Source organism: Rhinichthys klamathensis, unplaced genomic scaffold, assembly GCF_029890125.1.
Source record: "Rhinichthys klamathensis goyatoka isolate OS25496 unplaced genomic scaffold, OSU_Roscu_1.1 h1tg000234l_1, whole genome shotgun sequence".
Classification (NCBI taxonomy): Eukaryota; Metazoa; Chordata; class Actinopteri; order Cypriniformes; family Leuciscidae; genus Rhinichthys; species Rhinichthys klamathensis.
The window spans coordinates 752,820-772,976 of record NW_026606757.1 but is presented as its reverse complement, the minus strand read 5'-3'; the positions used below and the strand labels follow the sequence as shown (position 1 = coordinate 772,976).

Sequence of the window (20,157 nt, the reverse complement as noted above, 5' to 3'; positions counted from 1 at the left end):
GCGAGGGTGACACACACTCGCTCTGTGTTGTTTGTCTGGGAATGGAGCATGCACAGGCAGCGCTCGAGGGCGCTGTCTGTGCAAATTGTGATCTCATGCCTATGAGAACGCTCCGTTCCCGCCTGTGCCTGTTCGATAAAACAGGCCAGGCACGCGCTCCCCAGGGACCAGGTCCCGCATCTGTCGAGGCAGCGCGTCGCATGCATTCTTGGGGATCGCAAAGGGATCTGGTTGGGGATGTTGAGACGGCTTCGGCCCTTTCCCAACATTCATCAACCAGTTCCCATGGTCCCGCTCACGGTTCGGGAGCCCGCCCTGCGGCTTCTTCCGCCCGTGAAGAGGACCAGATGCTCGAACTATCTGCCTCTGAGGAGGCGGATATTTTGAGCATCAATGCAGGGGAATGTGAAGATCTGCCACTCCATTCTCCTGCATCTGAGGAGCTGCTGGAGGTTGTGAATAGGGCTGTGGCTAAATTAAATATCAGTTGGCCACCAGAGAAGCAGGAAGCGACAGTAAAAAGTAAACTCGATGAGCGCTTCCTGCAAGCCTGGTCACAGCCTTCGCGCCGGAGCCTCCCATTTTTCCACGATCTCCACACCGAGGTGTCGAAATCGTGGGAAAAGCCCTTCTCCTCTCGACTTTCCAGCCCCAATGTACACATATAGTCATCCATAATGGGGTCGAGAGAGATGGGCTATGGGACGATCCCACGGGTTGAAGAGACGTTTGCATCTCATCTCTCACCCGAGGCTGCATCGTCCCTGAGGGCTCCGGCGCTTCCCTCCAAGCCCTGCCGTACAACATCGGCCTTGGTTGGGAAAGCGTATATGACGGCAGGTCGAGCTGGTGCATGCCTGCACAAAATGGGGCTTCTACAGGCATACCAGGCCGACCTGCCGTACAACATCGGCCTTGGTTGGGAAAGCGTATATGACGGCAGGTCGAGCTGGTGCATGCCTGCACACAATGGGGCTTCTGCAGGCATACCAGGCCGACCTGTTAAAAGAGGTGGATGACAGCGGGGAGGTCGCCCTCGATGATATTCAGGAGATGCGTCGAGTGGTTGACTTGTCTCTCCGTGCTACCAAGGAGACGACCAGTGCAATCGGCCGTTCTATGGCAGCTTTGGTAGCAACGGAGAGACATTTGTGGCTGAACTTGTCGAGTGTCGGGGACAAGGACAGGGCCTTCCTCCTCGATGCCCCGATTTCGTCTTCTGGCCTCTTCAGCGACGCAGTCACCACTGTCGTCGAGAGGTTTCAGGAGACGAAACGACAGTCAGCCGCTTTAAAACACCTCATCCCCCACCGTCGTCCCAAGTCTCGTGGGTCTGCTGCCAGGGGGCAGTCCCACGAGGCTGTCGCCAGCTCCTCACACCTGCAACAGCAGAGAGAGAGTGTTGCTTCTCGTGCTCCCCCGAAAAAGGCCTGGAGCCAGAGGCAACACTCTCAGCCGAAGTCTTCCCAGCCCAGGGCAGATCTGAGGACTGTCATCCAGGCAAGGAAGGCTTCGACAAAGAGGTCCTGACGTGTTGCGCAGGCCTCTGAGGGCGTTCCCCCCTGCGATCGAGTATCAACAACTCGCTCCTTCACGGAGCCCTCAGGAAATCAATGTTTGCTTGCCGCCGCCAAAGGCGCCTCGGGACGCATCGGCCTCCAGCGAACGCATATCACAGGGTCCGCCCATAAATTTGGCGGCTCTGTCGAGTTCGCTTCCTCTCACGAGGCCTGCAGAAAAATTATTTCGGTTAAGACCTGCCAGTCAACTGCTTCAGGTCACCGAGGTCTTAAATATAACACCAGAGGTCAGTATCGAGAGACTGATCCCCCTAGTAGATTATTTAGACACCTGGAAGGGTCTTCAAAATATATCTCAGTGGGTCCTGCATATAATAGAAAAGGGGTACAGAATCCAGTTCGAGTATCGCCCTCCGAAATTCAGTGGGGTCGTGCACACACTGGTCAGCTCCGAGCAGGGTCAGGTCATGGAACAGGAAGTCCAGTCCCTCTTAGTGAAGGAGGCCATAGAGTATGTTCCTCCTCAAGAGCGAGAAACCGGGTTCTACAGCCGGTACTTCATAGTTCCCAAGAAGGATGGAGGTTTACGTCCCATATTAGATCTCAGGGTATTGAACCGGTCTCTGAGGAGATACAGGTTCAAAATGTTGACCATACCTATTATCGTGAGTCGGATCAGATCCGAGGACTGGTTTGTCACGATAGATCTAAAGGATGCTTACTTCCATATTTCCATCCTTCCTCAACACAGGAAGTTTCTAAGGTTTGCTTTCGAGGGAAAGGCTTACCAATACAGAGTTCTTATATTCGGCCTAGCACTGTCACCTCGCACCTTCACGAAATGTATGGATGCTGCTCTTGCTCCTCTCAGACTTCAAGGCATCCGCATCCTCAACTACATCGACGACTGGCTGATTCTGGCAGAGTCGGAGGTGATGGCAGTTCAACATCGAGATGTTGTTCTGCACCATCTAAGGTGCTTGGGACTAAGACTCAATGTCAAGAAGAGTTCATTAACTCCTCTGCAGAGAACTATTTTTCTGGGGGTAGTTTGGGACTCAGTTACGATGCGGGCACAGTTGTCTCCTGCTCGTATAAATACCATCTTGACCACAGTAATGAGTTTCAGGCTGGGCCTAACCATTACTGTCAAACACTTTCAAAGAGTGCTGGGTCTCACGAGGAAATTGTATGCCTTAAAATGGAATGTTTTCAATTTATGGTGCAGAGAACTTCAATTTGACCCAGTTAACAGCCCGGTGGCTTCAGTGCTGGAGTTCCTCCAGAGTCGCTTCTCTGACGGGCTCTCCCCGTCCACGCTTAAGGTCTATGTGGCGGCCATAGCTGCCTTCCACATGCCTCTAGGGGTGGGCACCTTGGGGAGACACCCACTAATTGTACATTTCCTTCATGGAGCTAGGAGGATGAGGCCTGTCATCCAGTCCAGAGTTCCCGCTTGGGACCTGATAGTGGCCCTCGAAGGGTTATCCCTGGCACCCTTCGAGCCCTTGGATGAGGTGTCTGAGAAATTCATGTCCTTTAAAGTAGCCTTCCTGCTCGCAATTACGTCCCTCAAAAGAGTTGGGGACCTGCAGGCTTTATCGGTTGCTCCCTCTTGCCTCGAGTTCGCTCCTGGCAGAGTAAAGGCCATTCTCCACCCTAGACCTGGCTATGTGCCTAAGGTGCCGTCAAAAGTGGCACGGTCTATAATTCTTCAGGCGTTTCATCCTCCACCGCATGTGTCGGATGAGCAAGCTAAGCAACATTTATTGTGCCCGGTCCGAGCCCTGGAGGTCTATGCTCAGAGGACCTCGGGCTGGAGGAAGTCGGACCAACTTCTTGTGTGTTTTGGGTCAATTAAGAAGGGCTCCCCTGTTTCTAAGCAGACTATCAGCAGATGGATGGCAGAGGCTATATCTTCAGCTTACGAGGCGCGCAGTTTGCCTTCGCCTCTTCTGATTAAAGCTCACTCGACTCGACTCTAAGGCTTTGCTGTCAGGAGTTTCCCTTCAAGAGGTCTGTGATGCCGCAGGCTGGGCCTCCCCTCACACCTTTATAAGACATTACAGTTTGGATCTGCCCTCTACACCGGGGTCACAAGTTCTCTCGTCTTGAGTATGCTAGATTGCTTCATACCAGGGCGTTTTCTCTCAGTGTGGCGCAGTGGGCATTTCGTTCCCCAAAGTGTCGATTCCCCTTGAAAGGGAACGTCTCGGGTTACGACTGTAACCCTCGTTCCCTGAGAAGGGAACGAGACGCTGCGTCCCTCGGCCACACTTTCGCGCTCCTGAGAATGACTTGCTTCGACCAATTGAAAGCTGACGCTGTTATGTTCCGGTGTCCTTTTATAGCTTCCGCTTCACCGTCACATGCGACGTCACGGGTGACGTCATTACGCAACACCAATCAAGATTGGACTAGTTTCATACAGGCTTCAGACGCCTCACGCTGAAGGCGTTCCCCAAAGTTTCGATTCTCGACGCAGCGTCTAGTTGTAACCCGAGACGTTTGTCTTGTATATATTTTTGTATTAAATAAAATTACATTTTAAGCTATCATATGGTCTCATCTACTCACTAGTCGGCTTTTACAGTCTCATCGTGTTTATAATCGGACTAAACTATTCAAACTCAGACTTTCAAGGAAATGTTCTTTTTTAAATAAAGTCTGAGCGTGTTGTCAAATGCTTAGTGATGGTGACTTTAGGTTTTTACTTCTGCTGATTGTATATTAGGCTTTAAAATTAATAAAAGTTTGTTTATCATGATGAACAAAATGTGTAAGAATTATAATCTTTTGTTGGTCACAGAGCTTATTTAAAAAAAAAAAAAGGATAAATGAATAAATTCTAAAATCCAATATAAAAAAATCCCATTGCGTTTTTGTCAAAGGAACCATGGTGATGCTAACTTCTGGATTGGCCTACAAAAATATGTAATTACTGCAGTAGTCTATCATCCAAGCTTAACAACTATAAAATATGAGCAAAAACACTGTCTGTGGTATTAATGCTATACTGAGAAGAAAGCTACTCCATTCTCAGAAATAAAGTGTGCAATATTATTATTTACAAGTGAATAATAATATATTTGCAATAGGTGATAAATTAATTTTCACCCTGTAGAAGTAAGTTGTAGAAGTGTAGAAGACTGTTGGCACATCAATAACACATATTTGTTACAATACTTTTAGGATTAGTTCACGAAAACATGCAACATCTGTGAAAGATTTCAGTCTTACCTGTACAGCTGTCCTCAGAGCAAATAACACAGCTCTCTGGACACTGCACACACTCCCTGTTCCTCACCGTGTGTCCAGACGGACAGCTCGCCACACACTCATGTTTGTGTAGCAGCAGCGTCTCCTCACAGCTCAGACAATGTGTTGCATTCTTCTCACAGGACGTACAACCAGATGTACAGCTCTTACACACCTGACCCACAGGGTAGCCTCTGAACACACAATTACAGACATGCACACACATTATTTGATAAAAAAAAAAAAATATATATATATATATACAATATAGCTACTACATACCGTAAGAGCAGTCTGTCAACAACTCAAAAATTGGAAATGTGAAATGTGGAAATTCTTATATGAAAGTAAATTTGTTTTAAAGTTTTAAAGTACCCTTGTGGTGAAAATCAAGCCTTCAATGTTGTTTGTACACTCACCTCAAGGATTATTAGGAACACCATACTAATACTGTGTTTGACCCCCTTTTCGCCTTCAGAACTGCCTTAATTCTACGTGGCATTGATTCAACAAGGTGCTGAAAGCATTCTTTAGAAATGTTGGCCCATATTGATAGGATAGCATCTTGCAGTTGATGGAGATTTGTGGGATGCACATCCAGGGCATGAAGCTCCCGTTCCACCACATCCCAAAGATGCTCTGTTGGGTTGAGATCTGGTGACTGTGGGGGCCATTTTAGTACAGTGAACTCATTGTCATGTTCAAGAAACCAATTTGAAATGATTCGAGCTTTGTGACATGGTGCATTATCCTGCTGGAAGTAGCCATCAGAGGATGGGTACATGGTGGCCAAAAAGGGATGGACATGGTCAGAAACAATGCTCAGGTAGGCTGTGGCATTTAAACGATGCCCAATTGGCACTAAGGGGCCTAAAGTGTGCCAAGAAAACATCCCCCACACCATTACACCACCACCACCAGCCTGCACAGTGGTAACAAGGCATGATGGATCCATGTTCTCATTCTGTTTATGCCAAAATCTGACTCTACCATCTGAATGTCTCAACAGAAATCGAGACTCATCAGACCAAACAACATTTTTCCAGTCTTCAACTGTCCAATTTTGGTGAGCTCTTGCAAATTGTAGCCTCTTTTTCCTATTTGTAGTGGAGATGAGTGGTACCCGGTGGGGTCTTCTGCTGTTGTAGCCCATCCGCCTCAAGGTTGTGCGTGTTGTGGCTTCACAAATGCTTTGCTGCATACCTTGGTTGTAACCAGTGGTTATTTCAGTCAAAGTTGCTCTTCAATCAGCTTGAATCAGTCGGCCCATTCTCCTCAGACCTCTAGCATCAACAAGGCATTTCCGCCCACAGGACTGCCACATACTGGATGTTTGAACCCTAGAAATGGTTGTGCGTGAAAATCCCAGTAACTGAGCAGATTGTGAAATACTCAGACCGGCCCGTCTGGCACCAACAACCATGCCATGCTCAAAATTGCTTAAATCACCTTTCTTTCCCATTCTGACATTCAGTTTGGTGTTCAGGAGATTGTCTTGACCAGGACCACACCCCTAAATGCATTGAAGCAACTGCCATGTGATTGGTTGATTAGATAATTGCATTCATGAGAAATTGAACAGGTGTTCCTAATAATCCTTTAGGTGAGTGTATGTCTATGTAGTGTTTTAATGTGCTTTAAGACAAACCATGTGCAAATGCGTAAGTCAACATCATCAGTATTTTCTCTTTAAAACTGCTGTGAACCAAAGACACTCTCAAAAACGCGGTTTGAAATCGCTGGTGTGTCAACGTGTGATCGTCAATGAGTGGATCTCTGAGCTGGTGTGAGTGAGTGGAGGCAGGGCTAATTTGCACATTCATAGAACGGCGTATACTATATGATGCAAGGGTGTAAAGTTACATTCAAGCTATTTTAAGGCATGACACATTTTTTTCAAGGAAACATGTTTAAATATGTAATTTTGGTGATCAAAGATGAGTTATAAAATTATTGACTGGGACTTTAAGTAATTGTTATAAATAATGTAATTGATTTGATTTGACTAATGTGTTACACCTAATCGATTTATTGCCATTTTGGTAACACTTTATTTTGATGGTCCCTTTTGAACATTCTGTTGACTATAAGTAACTTTACAACTACATATCAACTAATTACAGTATTAGTAGACTGTCTGCTTAATATCTGCAAACTTTTTATTTTGATGGTCCTCCAACATACATTCTACAAGTAACTTTGCAACTACATGTCAACTTATTCTAACCCTAACCCTACCAGTCTACTGATACTCTACTAATACTCTAATGAGAGTTCGTAGATATGTAGCTGCAGCATTATTTATAGTCAACAGAATGTGTTAAACTAAAGGGACCATCAAAATAAAGTGAAACCCTTGTTTTTTCACTGGTATGTCTCTTGGCTGTTGAGGACTTTGAGCCTACATTCAGTACAAGTACAATACTTAAAGTCCCTGTAAAGGCAATTTCAAAAAAAAAAAAATCTAAACACATTATAAATGTTAGAAATGTATTGATTAAACATATTACAAAGACTGTGAACTGTGAAGTACTGAATTATGGAGTTAGACCGTTAAACAGTTTTTCACCATTGCTATTTTCCGGATTTTCTGGGCGGGGCTAAAACGGGGCTCGATGACGCACTGGAGCCCTTGAGCTCCTGGACACGCCCCTACTTGATGACGCACTAAAGCCGCTGAGGCTGGCCGCTCCTAACAATATTATAGAGCACATTCACATCAGTTTGCCGCTCATTCGCGAGTTACTGTCAGTACTATTATTAGTAACGGCCTACAGATTGCTAGCTAGCTATGCCTTTGTCACGGAAATGCGTAACGTTACTACCTGGATGCGATCACCGGATCAGTACAAAACAGATCGGTGTCCTTATTTACATTTCTGAAAAACGATTACATCAAGAAGAAGTGGATTAATTTTGTGAAGAGCCACCTTGATGGAGAGCTGAGGATCACCGCCAAAACCCACCTCTGTAAGTGATCATTTTACACGGGATAGTTTTATAAACTTTCATCAGAGACAACTGGGATTCACTGATAATCCGCTGTTACTGGTGAATGGGGCCGAACCGACTCCCGCCTGGCCTTCATCCTCCAGTCGCGCCGACAACTGGTGCCATCATCGGCAGTGCGTGCCCACCGTGCGAGCATCCATTTCGGCTGTAGAGTTGAGTGTGGCGACGGCAGCTTTCCCGCGAGTGGGCGTGGCTTCAGCACAGCCAGCGGACACGCCCCCAGCGTTTGAGAGCAGAGAATACTGCTCATTTTTTCAAGATTTTGATAGCTTATTTTATGTACTTGCTGGCTTTTTTTATCATTCAAATTTGGCTGGGTGACTAATAACACATTTTTCTGTGGTGTGACAAACTCAGAACACATACTTAATTTTGACTTTACAGGGACTTTAAGTACTATAATTGTATACTTTACTCATATGGTTTTCAGGTATTCTTTTCACATCTGCATTACATACTGTAAGTGTCTGTAAATGGTTCTAACCTAGTGCACTTGCGCACACATTGGCCAGCCTGCAAATAAAGAAGGATTTTACGTGCTGACTGGCAGCGTGTGCAGAGCTGCTCGTCCTGGCACTGGGCACAACCTTGTGGGCAATTCTCGCAGTTCCCACTTTCCTTGCTGCCAAATCTGCCCGTCGGGCATCGTGCCACACACATCTGATCTGCAGTCAGATATCGACCTGGAACACACATACATAAAGTCTATTCACATTCATCCAAGCCTTCATGCATCCAACCAAAGATTATTCCATCCAACATATTTTTCATTGAGTTGCACATGTTGTACCTTTGACACATGTGTTGCATTGAGTCTTCATTCTCCCCAAGCAGGATTCGCATGAAGCGTGACAGGCCTCACATTCCCCATCATCTGAAAGACGAGAGCAGTTATAACCAGCAAAAATTGTATAACTGAACCGTCCCTTGTAAAAAAGAAATGTGCTTAATTGTTTTAAATGTGCATGTATAGTGTACTTTAAGTAGACAAAAAACTGTACTTGCACCTACAAATATTAATTGAATAAAGACCACTTAAGTGTACTTTAAGAGAGAACACTTTTATGACCTTTATGTTTCTTTACACACATAAGTACACTTTTAAATACGTCAAATTAAGAGTTACTACATTCAAAAAGTACATTCAAAACTTTTAAATAAACTTTTGCCATTCTTTAAAGAAGCACACTTATTTTGAGTTGTTGACAAACATACTAAAGCACATATAAAGTATTTGATTATAATTTTAACTATAGGGTGTTATTTGATACAGTTAAAGGTAATATTTTAAATGTACTAAATTGCAACATAATCATAACAAATGTCTAATTACAAATATATTTAAAACACATGATTTACAAGTTTAACTAGAAATTACATGAAAGTATATGCTTGTCAGTACATTCGACTGTACACTTTAGCTATATTTCAAAGATAAAATACATTAAAATTAAATTACTGGTACATATAAAGATACTTAAGTCTTTTTTAAGTGGGTCAAAATCATTCTCATGTTCAACTAATGGCATTTTATATAAATTTAAATGTATTATTACATACTAAAAGTATGCTAAAGTGTACTTTTTTTCACAAGGGTTGTTATGTTTTACAAAAAAGATTTTGTTTTCTAATTCTAAACCAACTTAACCAACTTCCAACCAATAGCTTACATTGATCCAATGAACCAATAATGTAAAATCAAGAACAGGTTTTAACAAAGTCAGAAAAGTTTTGCAAAAACTGTACCTTTAGGGGTACAACAACTTATCACTTGGGCAGTACCCTTAAAATGTCAACTTTGTACCTTATCAACCCTTAAAATGTGTATTTTTATTACATTAGAGTGGTAATATGCACTTAAGGTACTACTATAGATCTTTTACGGTAAACAAGGTAAAAAGAGGGTACCCTTTGTCCCAGTGTATCTTTTGTTTTCTAATAAAGTAGGTCACAAATGATATTTATTTAATAGCATTATTAAAAATATTTTTTTTCCTAGACATCTAGACATACGACCCATATTCCTACTATATAGAACATACATGTTTATGTTTTAAACCAAATGTAGTATCCACATGACAGTATGTGATTTCAAACACAGCACTGGTCTCCAAGACCTCTGCCCTAAAGTTTCAATGCCTGAGCTCAAATATACCAAAGTCTTCCTTTTGACAGTGGATTTCAAAAGGAATATTCCAATATGACTGTGTGGCGAGCAGGACGAGGCCGAGGGACGTGAGAGAACGGCGCGAGGCCGGTGGCGTGAGTGATAATGAATGACACCTGTGAGACGCACCGGTCTCGCAGCCGTTCTCTCACGTCCCTCGGCCTCGTCCTGCTCGCAACAGACTGCAACCCTATAGGGCAAGCGGTTTGGTAATTGGATGGATAGATGGATGGAATTCAGTATGAACTCGTATGAAATCAAATTCTTCCAAGGCCAAATTATCTGGACTATGCCATGAGACTATTCAATTAAGTCTCTGGAGCTATGAACGAGAAGTCTAAATAATAGATGTTTCCTCTCGGGAGTGTTGCTCTCACCAGTGAGGTACATTTGAGCAGGGCAGACATCCTGTTCAGACACACAAGCTCCATTATCAAACGTCAGTCCATCAATGCAGCTGTCACAGTCACTGTCCTCCGGCCCACTACATGAACGGCAGTCTGAGTGACATTCCTCACACTCCTGAGAATCTTCATCACCATAGAAACCATCGGGACATTCCTGCACACACTTCCCATCTGTAGGGTACATTCAACTTGTGAATAACCTTTGATTCGACCTTGAAGACGTTTAATTCCAAGGAAATGCATTAACTGATAAAATGAATGCAAATCGTTTTAAGTCTAACCTGACAAGAAGAGGTCAGCTTCACACCAGTGGCAATCATCTTCATCACAGCTGACACAGTCATGCTCACAGGATACACAGCTCATGGTCTCCTCCACTGTGTATGTCTTAGCAGGACAGTTCTTATAGCAGCCCTCCTCAAACCTGTGCAACACACACAGAGCATTTCAGTCACATCTCAGAGCAGCACATATCTGTAAACGAACCTTCCATTCTATCTTTCACAAGAACATACACATACAAGCCAGCAGATAGTTCTGTTACATCATGTTTCTTACTTGTAATATCCATCAATGCAGGACAGACAGTGTTTGGGATTATCTGCAAAGTGAAGGAACTGTAAATTATTCAGAAACATCTGTCTGGTCAACTGAATATAGTCAACATTTGAAGTGGATCAAAACCTTTCATCAAAGTTATACATGAATTTTGAACAACACCCGTTCTTGTCTTAGGATAACTTTGATGAACTTTTTTGATCCACTTCAAATGTTGACTACTGTAGTTCACGGTGGAATGTGAAGTCAAAACAATTTGTTGCATTTATGTTCTACAAATTGTTTACTTAAGACTTTTTGTTGAAATTCTGAAGAGCAAATGACAAACAAACACTAATGTCAGCCATGTGCTCCAACAGAAAACTAATCCCAAGTATGATCATACTAATATAATACTATCATATTGATTACTAAATTCTTCACTGTAAACCCAAATAAGTTGGCATAACTCACAAAAGTTGAGGTTATTAGTTACATAAAACTTTTTAAGTTAAGAAATGCAAAGTTTCATTGAGCAGAACTGGCAGATTTTTGTTTTGTACTCATATATTTTAATTGCTAAGCTAATTCATACAGTACATTTTTACATCAAATTATCATGTAATCTCATGTAAATTATTTTTAGTAGTGGAAACTTGGCTAGCTAATTCAGTAAATGCTACCTTGCTAATTGGTAACACAATGCTTAGATAGAATCAGCATGGCATAGCAATTGGTGAACGAGTATGGCGATATAGAACAGTTAACATATATCTGTTGGGTAACATATAGCTTGGGTTGAGAAGCTTATGCTTCACTCATCACCCCCCTAACTCCCACATAACAAACACATAACAGAATCTCTTCTAAATTATAAATTAGCATAGCAGAACTGTAAACACTAACATTAATCTTGCACAAAAACATTATACAACACTTCATTTTAGCATTTACTCTCCCTTTCGCATGCTGGGAAATAGAAATCCAAGCCCCAAAATGTAAGTTTTTCTAATTTAAAAGAAACATGTTCACAAAATTCAAAACAATGAAACAATTCAGTTTGCTTAAAATGTGTCAGTTTTGTGAACTCAAAAGAAAGTTCTAAATATAATTTGATTGAACTAATTTCTTTAATTTAAGTTCCCTATCGGTCAGTCACTACAACGTAGGTCAGACTGACCAATAGGAATCTCGCTAGAGAGGCCAATCTACTTCGAGTGAAACTAAAACAAGCCAATGCACATTGGCATGCAATCATTTGCATCAGCTGCGCGTCCTCGTCAGCGCGGGTATTTAACAGCAGCTGTTATGATTGCACGCTAGCTTTTTGCTTCGGAGCCAAACGCTTCATGTTAAACCTACAGAGTGTTACTAAGCGAGCCTCTTCTTTGGACCTCTCCTTCCCGGTGCGGGCGTTACAGCACGGCAGCGCGAACAGTCGTCTTTTTCTCTCTCCTGTCTGTGGTGTTGAGCAAACCAAAAAGCTGTTGTAACAGCTGGTAAGGTGCGCCGTACGAGCGCTCAAAAGCTGTTTTCACGGCTGGTAAGACAGCGAGAGAGAGAGAGAGAGATCGCGCACAGACAGGTGCACATTCCTGTCTGTGTTCGCAGTGACTGTTCCCCTGCGTGTTTCAGCACCAGTGAGAGCAGTCCCTAAAAGAGCTTACACAAATAGAGAGCGTCTTTTAAAAAGAAAAAGATGACTTTCTATTTGTGTGTTTCTGGATGCGGTCGTTACCTGGGCTCACAGGATGGTCACAAACGCTGCCTCGTGTGTCTGGGCATTGAACACGCTGAGGCAGCGTTTGTGGATGAGTCATGTACCCATTGTGGGAAGATGACCATCGCGGAGCTACGGTCGAGACTCCTGTTCCTGCAAAGGGGCGGAGTCCCCGTGCCTCTGCCTCGTTCCAATCCTCCTCAGAGGGTTGCTTCGGGCGGGGGCGCGGGTGACCTGAGGATCACGGTGAGCGCGTCTCCTTCGGGGAACCAACCCCCTAGGAGCCCTTACCCCTCTCATGCTCCGCAGCCAGTTGAGCTTCCATTGGAGAAAGCTGGACCATCCTCGAGGTGTGTACCGGTTGTCTCCTTTGGGGCTCCCAGTGACCAGATGTCGATCGCTGCATCGGAGGGTGGGTCAGACTTCTCTGCGGACGACGACTCGGCACCGCTGCCTCCTTCGGGGGTGCCAGCGGTGCCTGAGACGGACCCGGAGATGATGGCCATGCTCTCCCGGGCCGCCAACGGGGTCGGGCTCGTGTGGAATCCTCCACCGTGTCCCGAACCCTCGAGGTTGGATGATTGGTATCTCGGGGTGGCGCGCGCTGGTTCTCAGCAACCCACCCCAGTGCCTTTCTTCCCGGAAGTGCATGAGGAGCTTACGGGAACGTGGACGGCACCTTTTACTGCCAGAAACCGTTCCGGTGGCTCCTCCTCCCTCACCACCCTTGATGGCGGGGCAGCTAAGGGATACACGCGCATCCCGCCAGTGGAACGGGCCGTTGCTATGCAACTGTGCCCTAACTCCACTTGGCGTGGAGAACCGTGTCTCCCTTCCCGGGCCTGTAAGTACTCGTCGGATTTAACCGGCAAGGCTTACAAGGCCTGTGGGGAAGCTGCCTCTGCCATGCACGCCATGGCGTTGCTGCAGGTCCATCAGGCCAAGGCACTGAAGGACCTGCACGAGGGTGGTCATGATCCCCAAGTTCTTCAGGAACTTCGCATCGCGACGGACCTCGCGCTTCGTGCGACGAAGGTGACCGCGCGGTCGGTGGGTCGTGCGATGTCCACCATGGTGGTCCAGGAACGCCATCTCTGGCTGTGTCTGGCTGACATGAGGGAGTCTGACAAACTCCGGTTTCTCAACTCCCCTGTGTCCCAGACCGGCCTCTTCGGCGACGCGGTCGAGAACTTCGCCCAGCAGTTCTCGGCTGTACAAAAGCAGACGGAGGCCATCAAACACATCCTGCCGCGGCGGCCAGCTGCTGCCTCCACCCCGCCGCCCGCGGCACCTCAGTCTGCTCGTCGCCGAGGGCGTCCGCCTGCGTCTGCCCCTGCTCCCGTGCCGCAGCAGCAGCCTCCACCTAAGCGGCGCCGTGGAGCCAGTCGCAGGCAGGGCGCCCCGCCCGTCCAGGCCCCCGCCAAGAGGGGCGGCAAAGCCAGGGGTAAGCGGCCCTAGGACGGGCGACCCGGAGATGGAAGGGACTGCTCTCCAGGAGACGATGACTGCATCGCTCCCTCCCCCGGAAGAGGGCCGGGTGGAAAATCCTGTGTTTCGTTTTGTTTGTGTTCCGCCGCTGGCCTTAAAACCAGCGGTACCCAAAATTTCAATAAAAGAGCAGTTTCTACCATCTCTGGGTCCGAAGAGGACCCGGAGAGCAGTGGGGGGACAGAATCCTCACCACTCTCATCCGCCTCCTCTGTCGCCAGTGAGCAGCAGTGTGCAGTTCGAGAACGCCACCGAGCCGCCTCCTGCACCTCCTGCCCCGTGGAACCAGGTAAGTGCTGCACAGCACACACAGACCCTGCTACGGGCCGCCTCCCAGAGAGAGCCTCCCGAGCCGCGTCCCTGTATTCCACCTCGCTGCCCCACTCCGGGTACGCCTACAGTCCCTTTGGTCCCGCTTGCACGGTCTCTGAGAGCCTGGTTAGCGCTCCCCAGTCCGTCTCGCTGGCTCATTCGGACCATCAGGCTCGGCTATGCGATTCAGTTCGCCCGGCGTCCCCCCAAGTTTCGGGCCATCCACTCCACTACAGTGAGAGCAGCCGATGCCCATGTCTTGCGTGCGGAGATCGCAGTCCTACTGGCGAAGGACGCGATAGAGCCGGTCCCTCCAGCCGATATGAGGTCAGGGCACTACAGTCCCTACTTCATTGTACCCAAGAAAGGTGGTGGGTTACGACCGATCTTGGATCTGCGAGTTTTGAATCGGAGCCTCCACAAGCTACCGTTCAAAATGCTAACGCAGAGACGCATTTTCGGATGCATCCGTCCCCAAGATTGGTTTGCAGCGATCGACCTGAAGGACGCGTACTTTCATGTCTCGATTCTTCCTCGACACAGGCCGTTTCTGCGCTTTGCGTTCGAGGGTCGAGCATATCAGTACAAGGTCCTGCCCTTCGGGCTGTCCCTGTCTCCCCGTGTCTTCACGAAAGTCACGGAGGGGGCCCTTGTTCCCATGAGAGAACAGGGCGTTCGCCTCCTCAACTATCTCGACGACTGGCTTATACTAGCACACTCTCGAGATCAGTTATGCGAACACAGGGACCTCGTGCTCACGCACCTCAGCCAGTTGGGCCTTCAGGTCAACTGGGAAAAGAGCAAACTCGCCCCTGTGCAGAGGATCTCTTTTCTCGGTATGGAGTTGGATTCGGTCGCACAGACAGCGCGCCTCACAGAGCAGCGCGCTCAGTCGGTGCTGAACTGCTTGAACACGTTCAAAGGCAGGACAGCGGTCCCACTGAAATTTTTTCAGAGGCTCCTGGGGCATATGGCAGCGGCAGCAGCGGTAACTCCGCTCGGCTTGCTTCATATGAGACCGCTTCAGCACTGGCTTCACGGCCGAGTCCCGAGATGGGCGTGGCATCATGGCACTCACCGGGTGGCAATCACACCGGCCTGCCGCCAGACCTTCAGCCCGTGGTCAGACCTCTCGTTCCTTCGGGCAGGAGTCCCCTTGGAACAGGTCTCCAGGCATGCTGTGGTTTTCACAGATGCCTCTGCCACCGGCTGGGGTGCCACGTACAACGGGCATGCAGTGTCAGGGGTGTGGACGGCTCCCCAACTGCATTGGCACATCAATTGCCTCGAGTTGCTAGCAGTACATCTCGCTCTGAGCCGCCTGAAAAGGCCGCTACGGGGCAGGGACGTGCTGGTCCGTACGGACAACACTGCGACCGTGGCGTACATCAACCGACAAGGTGGTCTACGCTCCCGTCGCATGTCGCAACTCGCCCGCCATCTCCTCCTCTGGAGTCAGAAGCATCTGAGGTCGCTTCGAGCCATGTATGTCCCTGGCGTGCTCAACCGTGTGGCCGACGAGCTATCACGAGCTGTGCTTCCGGGAGAATGGCGACTCCACCCCCAGGTGGTTCAGCTGATCTGGAGAGAGTTCGGAGAGGCTCAGGTAGACCTGTTTGCCTCTTCAGAGACCTCCCATTGCCAGCTGTTTTACTCCCTGACCGAGGGAACACTCGGCTCGGACGCACTGGCACACAGCTGGCCCCGGGGCCTCCGCAAATATGCGTTTCCCCCAGTGAGCCTACTTGCACAGACACTGTGCAAAGTCAGGGAGGACGAGGAGCAGGTCCTTCTGGTGGCTCCCTATTGGCCCACCCGGACTTGGTTCCCAGAACTCATGCTCCTTGGGACAGTCCCTCCCTGGCCCATTCCTCTGAGGAAGGATCTTCTGACTCAGAGACGGGGCACCCTATGGCACCCGCGTCCAGACCTCTGGAAACTCCATGTCTGGTCCCTGGACGGGACGCGGAGGTTCTAGGTGACTTACCCCCTGAGGTACTTAACACCATCACTTCAGCACGGGCGCCGTCCACGAGACGTGTTTACGCCCTGAAGTGGAACCTGTTCGTCGAGTGGTGTTCTTCTCGCCGAGAAGACCCCCGGAGATGTTCGATAGGGTCTGTGCTTTCCTTCTTGCAGCAAGGGTTGGAGCGAAGGCTGTCTCCCTCCACCCTCAAAGTACATGCTGCCGCTATTTCAGCTTATCACGACCACATAGATGGCAAAACAGTGGGGAAGCACGACCTGGTCGTCAGGTTTCTTAGGGGGGCGAGACGATTAAATCCTCCTCGACCCCCCTCCATACCCTCTTGGGATCTTTCCCTGGTGCTTCGAGCACTTCAGGATGTTCCCTTTGAGCCTCTGCAGTCAGTAGACTTAAAGCTTCTTTCCATGAAGACTTTGCTACTGGTTGCACTGGCCTCTGTCAAGAGGGTAGGAGACCTGCACGCATTTTCGGTCGACGAATCGTGCCTAGAGTTCGGGCCGGGTGACAACCATGTGGTACTAAGACCCCGGCCTGGCTATGTGCCCAAGGTTCCTACCACTCCCTTCAAAGACCAGGTAGTGAACCTGCAAGCGCTGCCTTTGGAGGAGGCAGACCCAGCCCTGGCTTTGCTCTGTCCCGTTCGCGCTCTGCGTATGTACGTGGACAGAACTCAAAGCATCAGGACCTCAGACCAGCTCTTTGTCTGTTACGGAGGCCAGCAGAGGGGAAAGGCTGTCTCCAAGCAGAGGATGGCCCACTGGATAGTGGATGCCATCGCCTTGGCTTACCAAGCTCAAGGCGTGCCCTGCCCGCTCAGGTTGCATGCACACTCCACGAGAGGCGTTGCATCCTCCTGGGCGCTGGCACGTGGCTCCTCGCTAACAGATATCTGTAGAGCTGCGGGCTGGGCGACACCTAACACGTTCGCTAGATATTATAGCCTACGTGTAGAGCCGGTCTCCTCCCGTGTTCTCACCCTAAACGGGTAGAAGCACCGAGAGGCCCGGCTCTGTCGGCTTGCTGCACCCTACTGTGCACCCTTATTGCTCCAGAGTGAAAAACCTGTTGAGTCCTCCAAAAACCCCTCGGCCCGGACATGGCGGAGCGTCCAGGTGCCAGGCCTTTATCCGCTGAATCCTTGAGAACCGGATCTGGGCTGGGTTCCATATGTGTGACCCTACGGGGATCCCATATGTGTATATTTTCCACGGCTGCTCCTAACGGAAGCCCGTGTCTTTCCCTTGGGCTAAGTCACCCACTATCTCATATGTAGTACAGCCTTCGGGCTAGTCCATATGTATTCCCCACATAACTCCTTGAAGTAAGTGGCTTCCGCAGCGTCCTCCTTCCTAACTGAGGGGCACGCTTTCCCAGTGTTATCCAATAATCTCACTGTATGGGTTATTACGGAACAACAGTGACAGATACACTCTGTGTGTAGCCTCCTCCTATCGTCCTTCTAGGCAAGAAGGTGTAGAGGCTTGCATGGGGCGCTGGATGGGGTGCAGCAGCTGTGGCGCTTTGGTAGGGATTCCTATTGGTCAGTCTGACCTACGTTGTAGTGACTGACCGATAGGGAACGTCTCGGTTACATATGGTAACCCTCGTTCCCTGAGGGAGGGAACGGAGACGTAGGTCCCGTCGCCACATCTGCTGCCGCCCGCTGGGGCGGCCAGCTTTTTCAGGTTTGGCTCCTCAGCAAAAAACTAGCGTGCAATCATAACAGCTGCTGTTAAATACCCGCGCTGACGAGGACGCGCAGCTGATGCAAATGATTGCATGCCAATGTGCATTGGCTTGTTTTAGTTTCACTCGAAGTAGATTGGCCTCTCTAGCGAGATTCCTATTGGTCAGTCTGACCTACGTCTCCGTTCCCTCCCTCAGGGAACGAGGGTTACCATATGTAACCGAGACGTTTGCTCTACTCAAACCAAACAATTATTGTGAGCATTAGGGTTTACACTGTATAATGCTATAGTGATTAATAAATGCTAAAAAAAAACTGCTGAACTTACAGAGAACACACTTATTACATCCCTCTTCACATGACATGCAGTCATCATATTCTGGGTCTTCCACCTCCCCTAAAACACACACACACACACACACACACACACACAAACTTAACTGCATTGATTGAAGTCTGTCCTGAAAGTGAAAAATAAGCCCAAAGCCTAGCACTAATAATATTTAAAAGGAATATTTCACCCCGAAATTAAAATGTAATTTTCATTGTATAAAAAAGAGCAGCTTGGACATTGTGCTAAATTTATTTTTTTTGTGTGTTCTAACAAAAAAAATTTAAAAAATCAAATCATTTAAAAAAAGCAGCTTGGACATTGTGCGAAATATCTCTTTTTTTGTGTGTTTTAACAAAACTGTACAATAAGCCATACCTTCACCACACGCCAGTTTATTACAGAGACCATCATTGAGGTAGAAGGAGTCGTCACACCTGATGCAGTGTGTGGCTGAGGAGCAGAGTTTGCAGTGTGAAGGACATGGCTCACATGCCTTCAACTTTGTGTGGAAATGAGCCTGAGGACACGCATCCACACACTCGCCATTATACAGGTGACGGTCCATCCCAAACTTATCTACAGCACACATAATACAAGCACATACACACATTTATACACACAGGGACACATACTGTAAATGGAGACAGATAAAAAAAAGTATTGGTCATATATATTTTCACATTTGTGTATTTGCAGCAAATACTGCAGGTCATTGTGTCACTTAAAACATCATAAACTTGCCATGTCTATCACCACCTGTCAAAAAACAGTGAGACCATCATGATGTTGTTTCTCCTATTTTCATTTTTGTGGCTTAAGGCCAGGAATGAAATTGTGGAGTTTCGATTGAGATAGAAAATTATTTTTTATTCTTCCAAGCTAAAGGTAAATTATCAGCTAAGGTAAAGATTTTCTATAAGATTTGAAAAAGTCACACTGGACCATTAAACCAATTGTATATCTTTGATTTAATTTGCTTTTTGCCAAATTAGCAATTTGGACTAAGATGAGAAATTAATCTTGACCTGTATCACAGCTGGTACAGTTAGCAGGACCAGCATCAAGGCACTGGGCACAGGTGTGGTCACAGAGGTGGCACTGTCCACTGGACGGGTACTTCCCATTTGAGCAGCTGACCACACAACGTCCCTCATCCAGCCATCTACAAGAGCAGGACAGAGGAAATGTACATTATTAGAAAATTACTTTTGTTTGTACTGGTAACTGACTGAATGATCAACTGTTTCTCTCTATTCTCGCCTCCTGTGACCCAGCAAATCACTTTTCACAATTCACTTTTAAATATTGCGAATATCTCCTGTACAAGTAACAACAACATATATTCCTTCTTTACTTTTAAAAGATTTTAAAAACTTCACCAATAAATAAATAAATGTTTGGAATAATTACGTGGAATAATAATTAAAGAAGTCTCTTATGCCCACCAATGGCGCATTTATTTGATAAAAAATACAGTAAAAACTGAAATGTTGTAAAATATTGTTGCAGTTTAAAATAACAATTTTATATTTGAATACATTCTAAAATGTAATTTATTCCTGTGGTGGAAAAAGCTAGATTTTCAGCAGCCATTAATCCAGTCTTCAATATCACTGTCACTGTAATTAAGCACACGTTGAACGAGATACTCAACCAGACTTTTAATATAATACTCAACACACCAAACAGGAGAAAATGTACTAAGAGAATGGACAACCACTTAACAAT

The 20,157-nt window shown here is 47.0% G+C and overlaps 1 protein-coding gene across 1 annotated transcript in view; it reads right to left on the bottom strand.

Moving 5' to 3' along the window:
* pcsk5a (proprotein convertase subtilisin/kexin type 5a) overlaps positions 1-20,157 on the bottom strand; it is a 55,189-nt gene that overhangs the window by 9,933 nt on the left and 25,099 nt on the right. Inside the window, exons 22-30 of the mRNA XM_056265485.1 lie at positions 19,455-19,591; positions 18,805-19,005; positions 18,424-18,492; positions 10,923-10,965; positions 10,646-10,788; positions 10,335-10,535; positions 8,581-8,664; positions 8,275-8,473; positions 4,761-4,972 (exon numbers count right to left, since the gene is read on the bottom strand). Of these exons, the coding sequence (XP_056121460.1) occupies positions 4,761-4,972; positions 8,275-8,473; positions 8,581-8,664; positions 10,335-10,535; positions 10,646-10,788; positions 10,923-10,965; positions 18,424-18,492; positions 18,805-19,005; positions 19,455-19,591 (1,289 nt within the window). The remainder of the gene's footprint in view (positions 1-4,760; positions 4,973-8,274; positions 8,474-8,580; positions 8,665-10,334; positions 10,536-10,645; positions 10,789-10,922; positions 10,966-18,423; positions 18,493-18,804; positions 19,006-19,454; positions 19,592-20,157) is intronic.